At 38.0% G+C, this 20492-nt stretch overlaps 1 protein-coding gene across 6 annotated transcripts in view; it reads left to right on the top strand.

Moving 5' to 3' along the window:
- TBL1XR1 (TBL1X/Y related 1) overlaps window positions 1-5547 on the top strand; it is a 182951-nt gene extending 177404 nt beyond the window's left edge. For all 6 annotated transcript variants that reach the window (XM_021666465.2, XM_021666468.2, XM_021666466.2 and 3 more), the window contains one exon: window positions 768-5547. In XM_021666465.2, coding sequence (XP_021522140.1) covers window positions 768-794 — 27 coding nt within the window. In that variant the 3' untranslated portion in view covers window positions 795-5547. The remainder of the gene's footprint in view (window positions 1-767) is intronic.
- The last annotated feature ends 14945 nt before the right edge of the window (window positions 5548-20492 follow it).

Genomic DNA, 20492 nt, shown 5'->3' on the forward strand with positions numbered 1-20492 from the left:
TCCCAAAATAAATTTTAAGGTATGATATATGGATTTTTTTTTCCCCTGAGGCTGTAAACGTTTCATGTGCATTGCATTCTAATAGTGCAAACAAAATTCAGGCTGTCCTTACCAAAAGAATGCCTTATGATCTAGAAATGGACAGTTATTTTTAATGTGAACCTTCATTTATGAAATTAAGTATACCAGAGTAGCACTCAGATAATGATTGGAATTTTTAATGGATATTTCTACTTTCTCCTCTTCACAGAAGAGTTTGTTGGCCCAGGGAAGGTGGGATTGGGGCAGTTGGTTCCTCTGTTGAGGAATGTGTGATACTGAAAGATTTTCAGGATGAGGTTGGCCAGCTCTTTACAGCAATGCAAATATGGCTTCCAAAGCTGTAGAAGCAATGGAAGATGGGAAAGGGTAGCTGTTTACTGACGTTGTAGCTGAATATAATCTGTGATATCTTTCATTAGAGTCCAGTGGATAGGGAATGGTCTGTTTTGAGCATTTTCCCTCTCCTTTTTAATCAGCAGAGAGTAATTCCTAGAAATCCTAGCCCTGGTTTTTCCCCCATAGTTTGAGCTCATGATTGTTCTCTTGATCCTCTTAAATGATGTCTGATTTCTGTCAGTTAAGTGCCCATTTCCATGATTATTATGCTTTACCAGTTGTATAAACTTGGAACTAAGAAACATTTCAAATTGTACTATAGAAAAGTTAAACAAAAAATGTACAATGAAATTCTGAATACACTGGTTGATTATTTTAATTTCTTACAGGTTTGTGTATTAGACCTTCGGAAATAGCGCTACTAGTTGGAAGCCATGGACCGACTATGAATGTGTACATAGCCAAAATGACTGTCCCTGACCCATGTACTGCTATAGTCCCACTTGAACCATGGCCAGTCCACTACAGCCAAATCTAAAAGAAATATATACATACAGTGTATATAAACAAAATTGCACCCTGAAGATGACAGGTTTGTCACAGCTTGTGAATTCTGTTCACCAAGTGCTGGAATCTAATCTGCTGTGCCCCTAAAATAGCATTTAGAAGTTTTGGATATGAAAAACAGAAGAGAGAAAAATATACATTATAAAAGCAGAACATAAATGTACCAGTTTTTGGATACTAAATGACAGCCTTGTTTCTCCCCTTTGAATCAGCAGACACCATGGATTATATTCTTTTTTCCCTTCAGTAGTGAGCAGTTTGTATGTACAGAGAAAATGGACTTACAAAAACTTGCAGCAGTAGTTTGTTCTTGCTTTAACATTTTGTTTTTGGTTTAGATTATGGATGCATGAAGTAAGGGAGTGAATCAGTTTCTTGTTTATATTTTTTTCACCTTTTAAACAACAAAAAATTCTTTAAATATTTTAATGCATTCTTTTGAAGAGGTAGATGTTTGGTACATTTTATGGCTCCCAGAGCATATATTCAGTTGGTGCATGTTGTGGAAGGGGGAATCGGAAATTAAATGAAAACGTATGACTTTGGTCATGTCGATCTGTAAGACACATCAGTAAAAGGGTATTATGCTCTGTTGCTTCTTTGTTTTGTTTTGCTTTGCTTTGCTTTTTTTTTTTTTTTTTTTTTTTAATTTTTGTTTTCTTTGTTTTTTGGTGATGTGGCTTAAATGCAATAGTTTCTTTTTTGGGACATATTTCTGCCAATTAATGACTAGAAGGGCACAAAGTTTTTTTTTAATTACCATAGAGAAGATACATTAAAAAAAAAATCTTCTGATGTTTTGTAGCCATAACTAAATTATGGTAAAAATGTGCACTATTGTGAAAAGGAGCAAAGTAGTTTTGGGTTTTTGTTGTTTGTTTGTTTTGCTTTGTTTTTTAAGAGATTAAAATGTTTCTGGACAAGGATTAGCTTCTCAAAGTGTCCATCATTCTGTGTAGAAGCTTAAATATGTAATGTGAGCAAACTCCAGTATTAAAAATCTCTCATGTTGTTTTCTTTATACAAAGCAAGATAACGGCATATAACACTGCCATTACATGGCAAAATGTTTGCTACCTTAGTTTAAAGAAAATCTCTAAAACAAAAGACTTGCTTCAAGGTGTTTTTAAATAGCAGTGATTCAGATTTTTTTTTTATGAGAAGTATAATTGCACTAACCTTCCTGCTGCTCTGATTCTGCATTTGTGGTACTTGTGACTACGTTTTTTCAAATATAGATAGATTTAAGCTGCTAATTTTTTTTCCAGTAATCACTACTATATCATGTCTTTTACTCTGTTTATAATATCAAGTATTTTCTTAAAGATATAGATATTAAACCTCTTGTGCTCATGCAACTAAGAGTAACATATACAGACAAATGATTGCATGAGGCTGTGTTTATACGTGTGACTAATAAGGCTTGTCATGATTAACGTAATCCAAGTATGTCATTTCTGAAGAGAATAGTCATTCACTTTATATCTCAAAGATTTTAATTACGGAATTGCTTACTGTAGAGCTTAGCAAATTAATAACACTATTTCTGTCACTAATTATTTTGAGGCCTTTTAGTACTAAAAGTTTTGACCTGTGTTCTAAGTTTAAGTAGAAACTGATTTAACCCAAGTAATGCAGCTTTGGTTTTCAGCATTCATTGCTTTGCTATTTTTACAAAACAGCATTGATTGAAGCAAGTCTTGGTTTTAACTAAGGTAGGGTAGCATTTGCTATTGGTAAAGAGAATAAATACACTTAATTTCACAATACATTGTTATATGTACCCCAGCTGTTGTTAGTGGGGACTATGATACTGTAATAATATTTTTAAAAATTTACATCCAGAGAGGCAGTCATTCACGATGGTTTTGTGCCAGCTCTTTTTAGGGTTTTGGATCATATTAGAGACATTTAGAGCTTATTACCTTATGACTTATGTAGGAAACCTAATATGCTGAGTATCTGGCACTTGAATTCCTGCTTTTTTTGCTGGAGGTCCACACCTGTGGTTGACCTCTGTTATTGTTTAAAAAAATAAATAAAAATAAAAAAAATCTGTGCAATAATTTTAAAATGTGCTCCCAGGAATAGACACAAATGTTTTGAGTATCTTTTAAGCTGCATTTTCCTTTAGCGATGCATTTGTCAATTGCACTGAATTTAAATCTGAAAGTCAGAGGTGATTATTGATAGTACTTTTGTATTTTGATATGGACAATTTATTCATTTGCATACAGTTATTGACTTTTTCCCAGCTGATTAAAAGATAGTCAAGAAATTCTGCAATATAGCTGCCAAAATAGACAGCTACATTTTTATGATATTGTCATCTTTTCTGTTTGGTTTTTTTTTTTTTTTCTTTCTGTAGCTATTTTACTTAAGCATAATAGCCACAATAAGACATATAAAAGATTATAAATACAGAGCTTTATTATCCTGACGTCTTGGGTCTTTTAAGTATACACTTTTCTGAAAGGTATCCATTTTGTAGGCTTGGGTTCTTCATGAGCATACGATTGTTTATTTTTGCTGCTGTTCTCAACATCACCATTGCCTGCTGATGTGCCACGATGCTGCTCCAATAGACAGAAATAAGATTGTCTCTAATTTGAGCAGTAACATGATTGCAAGAGACCAAGTTTCACAGCTTGTAAAGTTCTGTATTTGGGATTCTTGCTCATTTTTCCGCCTGTGTTTTTCTGAGAACTTATTCCTGATGATCAATTGAATCCGGTAGTTTTTCTATGCTATTTGTCGTTGTATAAGCTACTGTAAGAAACTTATAAGGAAAAATAGAAAGGAAAACTTGAACGAATACTCATTGAAATGGAATAAAGAAAGAGCAGCTGCCACTTTTAAACAACATAAAGGAATATCTTTTTTCGCCTCCATGTAGGAAATCCCGTAAGTTCTTACATTTGTTCCAATCCCTATTTTCTGCCATCGACCGGGTAACATGATTGACTTTCAAATGACTTTTAGAAGTGGTAACTCTTAATTTCCTAATAGATAATAGACTGTATTGAATTCTGTTTAATTATTCTCTAGGTAAGTATGTTTTAGGATTAAATACCTTTTACAGATACTGAAAGTGCCTCCTTTTGTGGTGTAAAAAACAAATTATGGTGCAAAAAGTAATCACTAGATTGAATTACATGAAGGTTTTTTGCTTTTTGACATATGAAGATGTCAAGAGAAAGGCCAAAGATTTGTACTTTTTCACTTATAAAGCACTCCTGTTTTCCTTACGCTTCTTTCTGTCAAATTAGATTTAATGAGAGAGTACTATTTTTAAGGAGCTATCTGTTTATGTAGAATGATTTTGTTAAGAGTAATGTAAACTATTATTGAGTAGAGGCCTAAAGAGGACTGTGCATTTTTGCTAAAGGAATCACAAATGATCATACTTAAGTGAGCAAAAATGACGAGTTTTACTAGATAAGTAGAGAAATAAATCTCAAATGCAGTGCTACAATTTTCATTATCTGAAGCACATTTTGCATTTCTACAGAACCTGTGATGATTCTCACATGCTAAGGATGGTACTTGCATATGGTGAATTACTGTTGACAGTTTCCGCAGAAATCCTATTTCAGTGGACCAACATTGTGGCATGGCAGCAAATGCCAACATTTTGTGGAATAGCAGCAAATCTCCAAGAGACCCTGGTTGGTTTTTTTGTTTTCTTTGTTTTTTCCCCCTTCTCCTGAATCAGCAGGGATGGAAGGAGGGTAGGGAGGTTACGAATTACTCCTTCCAGTAGTAGCTCTGAAGTGTCACATTTAATAGCAATTTTTTTAAACATGATTCTAGTTAAATGTAGAAGAGAGAAAAAAGAGGAAGTGTTCACTTTTTTAATACACTGATTTAGAAATTTGATGTCTTATATCAGTAGTTCTGAGGTATTGATAGCTTTCTTTATTTCTGCCTTTACGTTGACAGTGTTGAAGCAGGGTGAATAACTAGGGCATATATTTTTTTTTTTTCTAGTAAGCTGTTTCATGATGTTTTCTTTGGAATTTCTGGATAAGTTCAGGAAAACATTCTGCATGTTGTATCTAGTCTGATGTACTTACCCATCTCATTACAAACAAAAACACGCAGACTGCATCTTGTAGCTCTGTAACCCTTGAATACAGAAGTAAATTTTCTTCTTTCCTGACTTTGACATTGTAGCTATACTGTTTTCATTTTTATTTTTACAAATCCTTTGGGTCTAATTCTGTGAGCCTACCTATAGCACTGGATTAAAATGTCTGCATCATTTCTTTAGTTATCCAGTTAACTTTAAAACTGTTGTAAAAGTGTAAACCAGCCCATGACAGTTTTTTGTACATGTTAAAGAACTTCATTGTTCAGTTTTCATGATTATTGTATAAGGAAGACTGATATAGATGTTCTGTGCTGTCCTGGACCATGTTAATTACACTTACGATGTATTTTGGTTCCACATCACAATGATCTGTCCCCGGTGACCCTTTTATCCTTTCTAGGCACATTTTTTTGTTGTTGTTGCAGTTTCCCTTTGCATTGTATTGCTTTGACAACTGTAATTTGAATCAGATCTGAAAGAGGTCCAGAATAAAATATATTTTGATATTATGTTGGCTGTGTACATATATAAAACCTTTGATATCTCTGTAGTTTGTATAGACTATTTACTAGTCAAGTAAAGAGAGAGGGATGGTATTTCTTGTTTACAGTTTCTTGTTTACATTTTAATTGCTTTTACTTCTCCAGTATTCTATTTGTAGAATAAATCTTTTTGCTCCGAGTTAGCCTTCAGAACCTGTAACATGTTCATTCTCTCCCATACTGGTGTTAACCGATTATAACTGCCATCAGAACACAAACCACTGTTTTTCATAAACATACTGCTTCCCAAAATATATACTTTAAAGTAAGCCCATAATAAAATTAAAAATTTTACTATTTTTATTACTTCTTGCAGGAGATAAGATTTTTTTAAATGAAAGGGTTATTTACTATTTTTATTAAAGAATAATAGAGCATCTAATCAGCTAAGGGATTGTAATTTTTAATTCTTTGGAAAAATCAATATTGTATTTAAAAGACATTATTTCACATAAACTAAAAGAGACCTTAGATACATTTGTTTGCTTAGCCACGTGTTTGAGCACAAAACAATATGTAGATGTGTTGAAGGAGGGCAGGAAGCTCAGCTTCCTCAAGGACCTTTTTTTGCTTCACAATAAGCCAGTTACAGTTTAATCATTTTCTCCCTTAGCTAGTTGTTACTACAAACTTTATAATCTCTAAGAAAAATGACTGGGACAACTTTTAGTTTTAATTAATACCAACTCCTTTAGAGTTAGAGACTTTTAAAAGAATCATTGAGCATATTTTTTCTTTTGTTTTTTAAGAACTTACACTCTCCAGGTCTTCTGTTTTTTTCTCTTTATTTCCTTAAATAAATCAAGCATAGTTTTATGTTTATTAGAAATAAGCCACAGCAGTTGCTAGAACTGACATCCTTTCATTTTCAAGGGGTTAACTTTTATTGCATGGCATAGATTGCTAACAGTATCCCACATTGCATACTTCTCCAAAAAGGGTTGGACTCCTAAGGATTAGAATCCTTACAAGCTTGAGGGAAAGCTGAAATTAATTTGAATAGTAACAGAAGAGATTATTTTTAATTTCAAAGTTCTTATGCTTTACAATGGGTTAGATTTATTACCTAGTATAAGCCATATCAGATCAGATCAAAGTTGACTGTTTACCAATATATTCATTTGGAAAACACAGTGGAGGAAAAGACACTATAGATAGTAGTTTTATGGTGCTTTTCTCTGCTGTACCAAAGTGCTCTGTCATCAATGAAATGTTAACCCTATGCTACTTTTTCTGCATGCTTCTTAAATGTCTCAATGCTTAATTGTCCTAACTTGTAATATTTTTGTATTAAATTTTTTTAGGAGTTCCTTGTAATTTCTTTACAATTTAAAATATATTAAACACAAAGTGTTTAGTAAAGTACAGAAGACAATTACTAATGTTTCTTGGTTGTTGGGTTTGTATGATCAATTGGGCAGACAATTTATATTTTAAGAACTAAGACCTCTGCTTTACACACAGGGAGAAAAAAAGAACTAAGACCAATGGGGTGGAATCTATACCAAGAAAGAGATCACAATCCTATTTTTTTCTTTTAAAAACTTGCTAATATACTAATCTAATGTCAGAATAAGCTGCCTTAAGAGATGCTGTGCTACCAGAAAGTTCTAAAGCATAGGTTGGATGGGCACTGGACTGGCTACTGTGGAGAAAATAAGCACTGCCTGAGCACCTCAAATCGACTCTTGCATTAAAAAATCTAGTCACGTTGAACTTCACAGTCAGAAATCAGACATTTAAAAACAGGATCAGCTTCCAGCACCTCCCACATTCAACACAGGGGATTCTGAAAAATCTACATGTTGTCAAGACCTTTTCCCTAAGCTTGTATTGGTTTAATTTATGTACACTTACTTGACCATGTCAATTATCTGATTTTCCAACTTAGATACCTGAGGAACAGTGCTCCCCCATAGAGAGGGAGAAATAGCTAAAGCTCCTAGCAGAATGAAGAGCTGCCATTTGTGATGGCCTAGAGTCACCAAATAATTCAGGTCTAATACGACATAAAAATTAGCTATGTAATACAGAGATCTTAATATTTCCACCCTAAGTGTTAGAAATATTTTAGCATCTGGGAATAAACTTTGAAGTTGGACAGATTTGGTATTGAAGTAAATGAAGTCTTACAGTTAATCAAGAGTCAATTAGCAGTAAATTTTACTTCTTAAACATATTGGTTAACTTGGAGTGTGCATCTTTAAACAAGTAAAATGCCTTGTCCTACCCATGACCTGTGACTAATACGGTAGCACAGGGTAAGTGTGCCTCTTTTTCTATGCTTGGTTTTGTGTCATAGATAATGTGGGGGGCGGTTGTCACTGGCTTATATTTATTGTAGAGCACATCCTAGTAAAAAGTTTAAATACAAGTAATAGATTCTCATTGTCAAACTCCCAACCAAGTCTTTAGTGGTATCCACTGTTAACAACTTGACATATGTCCTTCTAAACATTTTCAATACATACTTTAAAAAAAAACAAAGATAAATACACAGATCATAATCATTGAATTCAAAAACTCACTTTTTCACAGAGATTAGGGACCATTGTCCCATCCACTTAAGTACTTACCTATACTGTAGATGTAGAATATACTGTAGGGTTCGAGAGCATGAATTCTGCTTACCTGGGATGAATCTAGACTGCTTGGCCTAAGGAATTGCCATCCTGGGTTCCTTGTTTGTAAAATGGAATAATGATGGTTACTCATCTCACAGATAGGTTATAAGGATTAAAATGTTAATATATCTAAAGCCTTTAGAGTATGGTGCCTGATTGTAAAAAGCACTCTAAATGTTCCAATCGTTTTTATTTTTAATGGTCAGATTTTATTGTACACCAAGATTTAGCCTCCTATAATGTAAATTTACTTTTTCACCATTTACTATTGCAATGGAGCAATAAAATATTTGTATCCATAGGATAAATACAGCAGTCAATTCTGATGTACACCCTTGTTTAATACACACTTCCAAGAGTCTCTAAAACTCTTCTCCCAGCCACTTTCTGGCACTAAGAAGGTATTTCAAAAGGAGCCATTTAGGAATTTGTAGAAGGGAGATTTTTTCTGAAAAGTGCTTTGTATATTTACTCAGGGTACTATAGGAAAGAGTAATCTAGACATGTAAGTAACAATCTGGGTTAGGGATCAGCAGAAAACAAATTTTTAAGCATATATTCTTTAGTATTTAATGACTAAATACAATGATGAAGATTTTGTTAGACTTGGATGAAAATATTTCTACTGTAGAGCACAATGTACAGGTTAAATCCAATTGTAAACTTCATGGAATTACCACACTTTTAGTAGCATACACTAATATTGCTGGAAGCCAGATTCCTGGTCTGTGCTAAATTAGCAATCATTTAGGGTTTTTTTTTTTTTTTTTTTTTGTAGGGCTTTTTAAATGTTAAGGCCACTTTCACCTATTTTGCCTTTCAGAGTCCTGGGTCCTCTTTTTTTTAATTCAGCAAATATTTGTTGAGCAATATTTTCTAAAAAGTGTGTCTGGCACTGGATATATAGTAGTGAGCAAGAAGAAAAAGAGGCTCTGTTCTTGTGAAAGGTAACTGCAAGGGAAGAAGATAGTTTACTAAATCACTTTTTCTAAACCAGAAACTGCCAAACACTGCCAGTTTCAAATGGTTCCATCTAATCCCAGGTACTGTGTTTGCAAATGGCAAGGGGTACTTAACAGCTTGAGTTTTGATGCTTAAACTAAGCACACTCGCTCTCTATGTCCCAGGAACACCCTCTTTGTGATGCACATTACACTTGTAATTACATGTTTGGTTTTTTTTCCTTTTTTTTTTTTTTTTTTTTTTTGAGACATGGTCTTGCTCTGTCACCCAGGTTGGAGTGCAGTGGCATGATCCCAGCTCACCGCAACCTCTGCCTCCTGGGTTCAAGCAATTTTCCTTCCTCTGCCTCTCGTGTAGCTGGGATTACAGGCATCTGCCACCACACCCGTCTAATTTTTGTATATTTAGTAGAGATGGGGTTTTGCCATGTTGGCCAGGCTGGTCTCGAACTCCTGACCTCGTGAGCCACCCACCTCGGCCTCCCAAAGTACTGGGACTACAGGTGTGAGCCACCACGCCCAGCCGTAATTACATGTTTTATGCCTGTCTTCTAGTGGTCACTATTATAATTTTAAGAAGTGGGTATTTACATCTTCCACTTAAGAGGTTCATTATGATTTTTCCTTTGTATTTATTTTTGTTTTTATTGAGACAATTTTGCTCTCGTTGCCTAGGCTGGAGTGCAATGGCGCGATCTCAACTCACCACAACCTCCGCCTCCTGGGTTCAAGCGATTCTTCTGCCTCAGCCTCCCAAGTAGGTGGGATTACAGGCATGCGCCACCACGCCTGGCTAATACTGGATTTTTAGTAGAGACGGTGTTCTCCATGTTGGTCAGGCTGGTCTTGAACTCCTGACCTCAGTTGATCTGCCTGCCTTGGTCTCCCAAAGTGCTGGGATTATAGGAATGAGCCACTGCACCCGGCCAATTTTTTACTTTATAAAGGCAATTGGCATATATTTTTCTATTACCATTGTTAAAAATCAGGAACTCTGATGTTGGAATGTTACGCCAGCCACCGTCCCTCTCCTCAAACCCTCATCCCTGTGTAGTTTCCAAAGAAACAGTATATTAATCAGAGTACCTCTTTGTTAACTAGCTACAAGAGCCACTCCCGTCGTCCAGTTCAATTCTAGAGAGAAGCTGGTTTGGAGTTTGATTTCAGCCTTTACCACTCAAAAGGGTGGCCCATTTAGCTTCATCTGGAAACTATAGAAACCATCTCGGGCTTCACCCAGGATCCTAATCAGAAGCCTCGTTGACAAGATCTCCCAGTGAACTGTATGCACGAGAAAGATTGAGAAGAACTAGTTGAGGGTCTAACTCAAAATAGAGGCTCTTCTACTTCTCTCTTCTCCACATCTCTCCTGAATTCCTTGAGACTAGCAACAAATCTTACAACTACCATCACATAGTTGATAGTAGGAGTGAAGTAGAGGAAGAAGTCCCCAAAGGGAACACAGCTTACTGATTAAGACATGGGGTGGGAAAATACTAGAGCAATAAATTGCTTTAAAGGCTTCTCATAAAAGATAGTAATCTTGCCCACATTAATAATGTCACTGTCAACATCTAAGGCTCTGACCAACGGATCAAATTAACCAGATGATCTGGGGCGAGACACCCTGTCTCTGCTTGTGTCCTTGTCAGTAAATTGGAGATTCTTAATTACCTGCCTCGTGTTGTGAAGAATAAATGAGACAATGCCTATACTTACTGGCCCTGTCCAGCGCATAGCAATGTGCAGTGTAACCATTTCATTCCCGGGTGGTGGAGGGTGCTAGGAGGACATGTTAGGAGCAGAACGTCCCATTCTCTCATGCTGGGGTTTACATCATTCACACTGTGTTCTGTAGCCACGGTCAGTTATATATTGCAGTACATTCAGCGCTGACTTTGAGATCAATTCCTGACTTCTTCATTTGGAACCGTCCTTTGGTTGAATAGACTTCATTTTCAAATAGGGCTAGTGAGCTCTGCCTTCCTTGAATCCCTGCATATTTGAGACTTCTCGTGTTGCCTTACACAAAAATGAATCCTTGATACAACTGTGTTATTTTTGAGTCACATTTTCTTCCCTTTATAACTCAAATGATTAGTACTAAAGTATAAGTCAAGGACTCACAGCAGGAGAAAGGGTGGTATTCTACCCAAGACCGACTGAAGCAGAAGGTAGGCAGAGTGAGAGCGAAATCCGCACTTCTGTGCAGACGTTCCCACTGCGTGCGGCTCCACTGTCTTCGGCCAGCCGCTGCTGCTGTGCACATGTTGGAGCCGAACAGAGCTTTTTCCTCCGCGTAATTTTTTTTATACCTAGATTGCTGCGGATTCTTTGGCCTTGAAATTCAGGATATGCCTAGGCATTGATCACTTATGAAGCTGTCGTAAAATGCAGTAAAGACTTTTTTTCACATGTTTTTAAAGATTCCTAAGAGCTTGCTTATAATTCTGAGTCTGTCGTCGTTTTGTGAGACAGTCTCACTCTGTACCCAGGCTGGCGTGCAATGGCGTGATCTCTGCTCACTGCAACTTCTGCTTCCCAGGTTCAAGCGATTCTCCCGCCTCAGCCTCCCAAGTAGCACGCACCACCACACCCAGCTAATCTTTGTGTTTTGGTAGAGCCGGGGTTTTACCGTGTTGGCCAGGCTGGTCTCGAACTCCTGACCTCGAGCAATCTGCCTTGGCTTCCCAAAGTATTGGGATTACAGGCGTGAGCCACCATGCCTGACCTCAGAGTATGTCTTTGGGTAATATTTTGTTGACCCTACTGCAGGCTTAGCTGAAGTCAGTTAACTATAAATACACAATGGCACCAATTTGCACCATTGTGATTTTTTTCTCCACTAGTCCTTACTAGATCTGGGGAAGCGGATGTCTTAAACGGTGACCAAGACTAGCAGGAATCCTAGTTATGGAGCATTTAACAGTCAACGTTTTGCAAGTACTCTTAAGTACTTTGACGGGGGCAGCGAGTGTAATACCTCTCGTCAGTGAGACTATCCCTGAACGGGTATAAGTAACGCTTGTAAGTTCAAGTTTCTGTTGTCTGGAAGGAGTTCCATGCGTGAAAGGAACCAGTATGTCTGGCGTATAGACTTCCTGTGTAAGACTGGAGGCTCTGCTGCAATGAGAGGGCCTATCAGAAGGGTTATAACGTTAAGGATGCTTCAAGTTGAGATTTTTTTTGGTCCTGGGTTGGTTTGCAGCGTGCTGTGAGATACAGGCTCAGCAGCAGAGGACCGGGGTGGTCTTACAGGAATTGTGAACTTTCATAGCGGAGGAAGCTTTGTCTCCTCTTCACATTCAGCCACATTCTTTGAAATACATGGATCTCCTATAAAGTTTCTTCTCCCTTTTATTCATGCAGTTGCCTCTTCCTGGAGTATCTTCTCCCCTCCTCATTCGCCTCACTCTCAATCAAGTGAGTGCCTCAGACCGGTACCCTCCTACTCCAACCACTTCTGTCTCTGCCTCCAAACTGAGCGAGGTGCCCATTTCCCTCTCAGCTCTGTTCATAGAATTGCTTCTTGTGCTAGCTACTCTTTGTTAGCATTCCTGAGGGGCAAAGACTGTCATACTTACCTCTGGATCCCCAGAGCCTAGCACAGTGCCTGGAAAATTGTAGATGTTTGAGTCATTAATTTGAGGTGTTGACAAGAGGTGGGGAGGTTGCTATCAAGGGGATGGATGATAAAATATCATATAATTAGGCATTCCTGGAAAGTAAATTCCAAAAATGAGAAGGTGGCGTACTGTAGTGAAAAAAAGCACCACTTTTTTCTTAGGGATGTTAGCCTGAACAAGTTACTTTACAGCTGAACACCAATTTCTTATTAGAAAGTATTTGTGTAAGATGTCTTGCTTTTGAGATGGTTTTAAGGATTAGCAATTGTGTAAAGCTAGCACAGTGACTAAATAAATCAGCTTTTCATACATGGCATGATGATTATTACTGTTTTTACTTCTATAAACGTGCCAGAAAAATCATTTGACAGGATGATTTGTTGAAAACAATTTGTTGTAATTAGATTTACAAAGCAGTACTACTATGGATAGGAATATAGAAGTAGTTTATTGAACAAACCGTTCTTTACAATTTTAAATTATTATTATGGGTCATCTTAAAATATGTAGTTGTTTTTGCATCCAACCTAGTTGAGTAATAGGTTGTGTGTATGTGTGTGTGTGTGTGTGTAATCAGTTCCCTTGCGTTACATATTTATCTCCAGTTTTTTTTCTCTTGCCCTTAACATCTATCTTTTTTTTTGTATTGTCGAGAATTAGAAAATGCTCTTTTAAAAAAGCAACTCTGTGCCTAACATCTATTTTGTAATCTATTATTTATAGAAAAACATCAGAAACTCCATCAATATTAAGAACCAAGGTTTTAAAGGCTCAGCATTTCAGATTTTCTTTTGGCTTCTGTTTCAATGATCTCACTAGGCTTCAATTTTAAAATATCAGTCAAGGTCAAAATAGCATTCTACTTTTCTGTTTGTATTTGAACGTTTTTCTGGCATAGACCTTTAGTTCTACTTACTTAATTCTTATTCCTTATGGTAATAAAATACATGTTTGTTACGGAAAATTTCAAAGTAAAACAAATTGGGGTGTATGTGTCCACACACGTGTAAGTAAAGAGAAAATCACAGGTGTAAATTTTATCTAGCTTTGCAGACTTCTTAGGTGCTACTAAATCTAGGCAAATAAGCCATTTCTGTGAGAAATGTGGAGCAGGTAGCATAAGTGAGAAAGATTGTTAGATTGTTACTGAGGTTTTAGAGTTGTTATTGTAGCAAAACCCAGCTAATACCGATTGAGACACTCTATTTCCCAAAGCTGACCCACCAGGACATTCTCCTCTCCATATAATGTCCTACACAACTATATCACGTTCCAGACACTTCACTGTGCATTTATAAACAAACCAATAAGTTGCGCTTTAACATAAAAGAGATGGTACTATACATGTGTTTGTGTGACTTGATTTGATTTCATATTATATATTAAAACATTCTTCCATGTCTTTATTCAAAAAGCTTTATCGAGCTCTGACATAAAGTACATATTTAAATTGTGCAGTTTTATGTGTTTAGAGATGTATATGCCTGTGAAACAGTCACACTTAAGAAAATGAACATACCTGTCACCTTTACATGATGTGGAGTGATAGACATTGGAGACTTGGAAGGGTGGGGGTGGGTGAGGGGGAGAAATTACTTAATGAGTATAATGTTGGGTGATGGTTACACTGAAATGCAAGACTTTCTCACCGCAAAATATATTCACACATCAAAACAGCACTTCTACCCCTTGAACTTACACAAATAAACGTATCTGTCATCTTTAAGTTTTCTGTTGCCTTTTGGGAATGAATTCCTCTGCCTCGGTCTATCTGTCCTGCCTCACCATTCTCAGAAAACCTCTGATTTGTTTTCTGTCACTATAGGTGGGCTTATGTTTTCCAGAATTTTATGAAAATGGAATCATAGTTTACTCTTCTGGGAGGGAACAGTCTGGCTTCTTTCCATGTAATTACTTGGAGGTTTGTCCATGTTTCATCAATTATTGATTCCTTTTGGAAATGAACTACTTTTTGCTAAATACTCTGTTGTGTGGCTGTACCATAAATCATTTACCAATGACCTGTGGGTGTACCGTAAATACTCTATTGTGTGGCTGTACCGTAAATCATTTAACCGATAACCTGTGGGTTGGCATTTGGACTGTTTCAGCTTTTGGGCCCTTACTGATAATGTCGCTGTTAAGATTCATGTACAAGTCTTATTTGTGTACAGGACATGCTTGCTTTCATTTTTCCTGGGTAAATACCTAGAAGGAAATACTATGTGTATGTTTGTTTTCTGAAGAAACTTGTCAAATTGTTTGTTTGTTTGGAGATGGTCTTTTTCTTGCCAAGGCTGAATGCAAAGGCACAGTCACCCCTCACTGCAGCTTCTGCCTCCCCGGCTCCAGCGATTGTCTCACCTCAGCCTCCTGAGTAGCTGAGACTACAGGCATGAGCCACCACACCCAGCTAATTTTTTGTTTTTTTTTGTAGAGATGAGGTCTTGCTATGTTGCCCACGCTTGTCTAGAACTCCTAGACTCAAGCAAGCCTTCTGCCTCTGCCTCCTAAAGTGTTGGTATTATAGGCATGAGCCACTGCGCCTAGCCTTGCCAAATCGTCTTCTAAAGTTGTTGTACTACAAACTATTTCACGTTTTCAACCAGTAGTGTCTGACTGGTCTTGCTCATCTGTGTCCTCACCAACTTGGTATGATTAGTCTTGAAAAAAAAAACATAAACCTAAGTTTCTTCAAATCTAAACTTATTAAATCTAAATAAATCTAAAATTATTCAAAGAGTTGCAAAGATAGTACAGTAAGTTCTCCTATGTTCTTTACCCAGCATCCCCTGGTAGTAATGCTTTTGGTATACTGGCCAGAACTAAGACATTAACATTGGTGCAATACTTTTAACAAAGCAAGAATTCATTCAGATTTTTTCCCAGCTTTTTACCAAATGTCCTTTTGCTGTTCCAGGATCCAGTCCAGAATACCACATTGCATGGGGTCATTATGTTTTCTTTGTCTCTTCCAATTTGTGACGCTTTCTTGCATCTCTTCTGTTTTTTATGTCCTTGTCATTTTAAGAAGTCTGGTCAAGTATTTTATAGAATGTCCCTTAAGTTGGGTTTGCCTGATGTTTTCTCATGTTCAGACAGGTGTTTTGGGTTTGGGGGAAGACTCAGACTTTCAATGTTCTTCTGATGACATCATTACGGGGGGTACATGATGACATGACTTGTTATCGGTGACTTTGATCATTTGGCAAGTGTAGTGTCTGCATGATTTCTCCACTATAAAGCTGCTGTTTTTCTTTTTTCATACTCTGTTCATTAGAATTGACTTTTGAATTCCAGCCCACATTCAAGGAGAGAGAAATTGAGCTCCGCCTCTTGAGGGGAAGAGTATCAAACAGTCTCTGGATGTATGTTAAAACCACCACAGTAATTAATACATATTTTGAGAGGATACTTTGAGTCTATGCAGATAACTTGTTTCTCTTTCAAGTATGGCCCTCTAATTTTCACATTCATAAGAGAATGTTACCAGCATCAATTGTTTGGAGTTTTAATCATAGTTTTATATTTTCCTCTTCCCTTTTACATTTTTAGACACGGGGTTTTGCTCAGTCACCCAGGTTGTAGTGCAGGGGTGAAATTGTAGCTTACAGTAGCCTCCAACTCCTGGACTCAAACAGTCCTCCAGGCTTGGCCTCCTCTGTCGCTCAGAGTACTGGCACGCACCACCCGTCTCCCTGTGCTGCCTACACTAGGCTGGTCTCCAATTCCTGGAGTCAAGTGATCCTTCTACCTTGGCCTCTGAAAATGCTGGGAATACAGGTGTAAGCCTCTCTGTCCGGCTTTTATGTTTATTATTTGGCTTTCTTCTGTAAGGAATATTTATCCCCTCATTCATTTTTTTCAGGCATTTATATCAATGCAAAGTTTGGGAATCCCCAAGGCCACCCTCACTTCTGACACCAACTGCAAACTCTGGGGTCTCCAAGACTACCCTCCAGTTCAACATTTCTCTAGAAGGATGTACAGAACTCAGCAAAGCCATGTACGCATGGTTATGGTTTATTACAGCAAAAGGGTACAGATTAAAATCACCTAAAGAAGGAGGCACAAAGGGCAAAGGTCAAGAGACACTAAGTGCAGAGTTTCCAGTTTTCTTCTCCCAGTGGAGTTGTATGGACACTGCTTGCCCTCCCAGCAATTGTGTGGCAACACACATGGTACTGCCAAGTACGGAAGCTCTTCCAAGCCGTGGCGTACACATTTCATCTGAGCTGGGTCACACGTATGTGTGCATTTCTAGCCTCTCCTCAGATCAGAGATTGAGTTTGATACCCAATGGCTTAAGGTGGCCCACTGCAATTCACCTTGTTAACATAGATTATTTGCCAGGTCTCAAACCGCGACCTCTGCACCCCTGCAGGGTAAACAAAGATACTCTTATCAGGCAGGATATCCAAGGGCTAAGAGGGCACCTCCCAGGAGCTGGAGACAAAGCTAATTTCACCAATGTCCTTTAGGCAAGGCTAATTTTTCACTGAACTATCAGGGTAGAGTCATGGATATTTATTTTATTCTAGAGGTTAGAATCCAGTCCTAAAAGTTAGGATATTTACTTTGTTACTCACATTATAACTTCTTTAACCATTGGGAATTCTTTCAGGTTGACTCCCATGTTCTTTCGTCACTGTCCTTTTTAAAAAAGCACTTTGTTACTTTCTGGCATTTCAAAATACTCCAGGCTTAGCTAGTAATTTCCAGCCCTCAGTCATAGAACCAGCCATTTCTTTAAAGACCTTGGATTATTTTATTGGAGAATGGTATTTAGAAACCAAGATCTGGGCTCTAGGTGTGTTCATTGCTCCTGATGTATCATTGCTTCTAGGTCCCTTCATATGTGTTTGTATACTTCACCCACGTATACTCACATATCTCTATTTCATAAATATACATTCATGCTAATATTGCAAACTTGAATCCCATGCTGCAGGGTTCATCCTAGCCTTCCTCCCTGGCTTACCTGTCTTTCTTGTAACCCTGCTCTCATTATCTACAATTTATTATTTGTTGAACTATAGTATACATTTAATATAGCTTCAGAACTACTAACCTATGCTTGTGTCAAAAACATATTTACTCCAACAGAATGTTTTGCATACAATTCCAATTTTCTGTATTAGGCCATTATTGCATTGCTATAAAGAAATACCTGAGACTGGGTAATTTATAAAGAAAAGAGTTTTATTTGGCTCATGATTCTGCGGGTTGTACAGGGAGCATGGTGCTCTGGTATCTGCTTAGCTTCTGAGAAAACCTCAAGGAGATTTTACTCATGGCAGAAAGTGAAGTGGGAGGAGGCACTTCACATTGTGAAAGGAGGAAGGCAGGGTTGGGGGAGGAATCCCACACTTTTACGCAACTAGATCTCATGTGAACTGAGAAAGAGAGCTCATTTAGCACCAAATTGATGGTGCCAAGCCAATCTTGAGGGATCTGCCCCATGATCCAAACACTTCCCACTAGGCCCTACCTCCAACATTGGGGATTACATTTCAATGTGAGATTTGGGAAGGGACAAATATCCAAACTATTTCATTCTGTCCCTGGCCCCCTTAATTTTCATGTCTTTCTCACATCACAAAATACAATCATCTATTCCCAATAGTACCCTAAAGTTTTAACTCATTTCAACATTAACTCCAAAGTCGAAAGTTTCATCTGAAGATGAGTTCCTTCCACCTATGAGCCTGTAATAACTTATTTACTCCCAAGATACAATAGGGGTATAGGCATTGAGTAAACATTCCCATTCCAAAAGAGAGAAATTGGCCAAAAGAAATGTATTACAGTCTTTATGCAAGTTCAAAACCCATCAAAGCAGTCATTAAATCTTAAAGCTCCAAAATAGTCTCCTTTGACTCCAAGACCCACATCCAGAGCACACTGGTGCAAGAAGTGAGCTCCCAAGGCCTTGGGAAGCTCACCACCTGTGGCCTTACAGGGTTCAACCCCTACAGCTGCTGTCACAGTTAGTTCCTGAGGCTTTTCCAGGCACAGGAGAAAGCTGCCAGTGGATCTACCATTCTGGGGGCTGGAGGATGATGGCCTCTTTCCCACAGCTCCACTAGGCACTACTCCAGTGGGCACTTGGTGTGGAGACTCCAACCCCACATTTCCTCCCCACACTACCCTAGAGGAGGTTCTCTGTGAGGGCCCCAACCCTGCAGCAGTCTTCTGCCTGGACATCCATGTTTTCAAATACATTTTTTAAATTTAGCGGGAAGGTGCCAAGCCTCCCTCCCTCCTGCACTCTGTGTGCCTACAGGCTTAACACTATGCAAAAACTGCTAATGTTTATGGCTTTCACCCTCTTAAGTGGTGGCCTGAGCTGTATCTGGGCTCTTTGAGCTCAGGCATGAGCTGGAGTGGCCAGGATGTGGAAGCAGTGTTCTGAGGCTACACAGGACATTGGAGGTCCTAGGCCTGGCCAAGAAGACCATTCAGTCCTCCTAGCCCTCAGGGCCTATGATGAGACAGGCTGCTTGAGAGATCTTTTCCCCATTGAGGTCCCTTTGAGGATTTTTCCCCATTGTCTTGGAAATCAGCACTTGGCTCCCTTTTATTTATGCAGATATCACTAGCAAATGGTTGCTCCACAGCCTGCTTGCATTCCTCTTCTGAAAAAGATTTTTCTTTCTCTGCCAGTTGACCAGGCTGCAAATTTTTCAAACTCTTATGCTCTGCTTCCCTTTTAAATATAGATTCCCACTTTTTATCACTTATTTGCTCCCACACATGAGTGTAGGCTGTTAGAAGAAGCCAGGCCACACTTGAATATTTTGCTGCTAAGAAATTTCTTCTGCCAGATACCTTAAATCATCACTCTGAAGTTCCAACTTCCATAGATCCCTAGAGCAGGGGCACAACACAGCCAAGTTCTTTGCTAAGGAATAACATGTGTGACCTTTGCTGCAGTTCCCAATAAATCCTAATTTCCATCTGAGACCTTGTCAGTCAACTTTACTGTCCATATCACTATCAGCATTTTGGTCACAATCATTTAGCCAATCTCTAAGAAGTCCCAAACTTTCCCTCATCTTCCTATCATTTCAATCTTCCAAATGCTAACAACCTTTGCCTATTACCCAGTTTCAAACCAGTATTTTCTTAAGTTACTTAGATTAGTCCCTTTTTATCTCACCCTTTCAGAGACGTTATATCATGTAATTGTAATGTAATTGAGTTCATTCTTCAGTCTGAATTTCATCCTGATATTTTTGTTGAATTACTTCCTAATTTACATGTAGTAAAATTTACTCTTTGTGGTATACAATTTGATGGGTTTTGACAAATGTAGAGTCATTTACATATCAACCACCAAAATACCATAGAGAAATAGTTCCATCACTGTAAAAATTCCTGTGTGTAGTCACTTTGTAGTCATCCCCATTCTTTCAACCCTCAAACAATCATTGGTCTATTTTCCACATAGTTTGCCTTTTCTTTTTTTTTTTTTGAGATGGAATCTCACTCTGTCACCCAATCTGGAGTGCTGGAGTGATCTATCCTCACTGCAACCTCTGCCTCCCGGGTTCAAGCCAATCTTCTGACTCAGCCTCCCAAGTAGCTGGGATTACAGGCGTGCACCGCCATGCCTGGCTAATTTTTGTATTTTTAGTAGAGATGGGCTTTTGCTGTGTTGGCCAGGCTAATCTCCAACTCCTGACCTCAGGTGATCC

Source organism: Aotus nancymaae, unplaced genomic scaffold (genome assembly GCF_030222135.1).
Source record: "Aotus nancymaae isolate 86718 unplaced genomic scaffold, 86718_ANA_hifiasm-v0.15.2.pri h1tg000019l, whole genome shotgun sequence".
Classification (NCBI taxonomy): Eukaryota; Metazoa; Chordata; class Mammalia; order Primates; family Aotidae; genus Aotus; species Aotus nancymaae.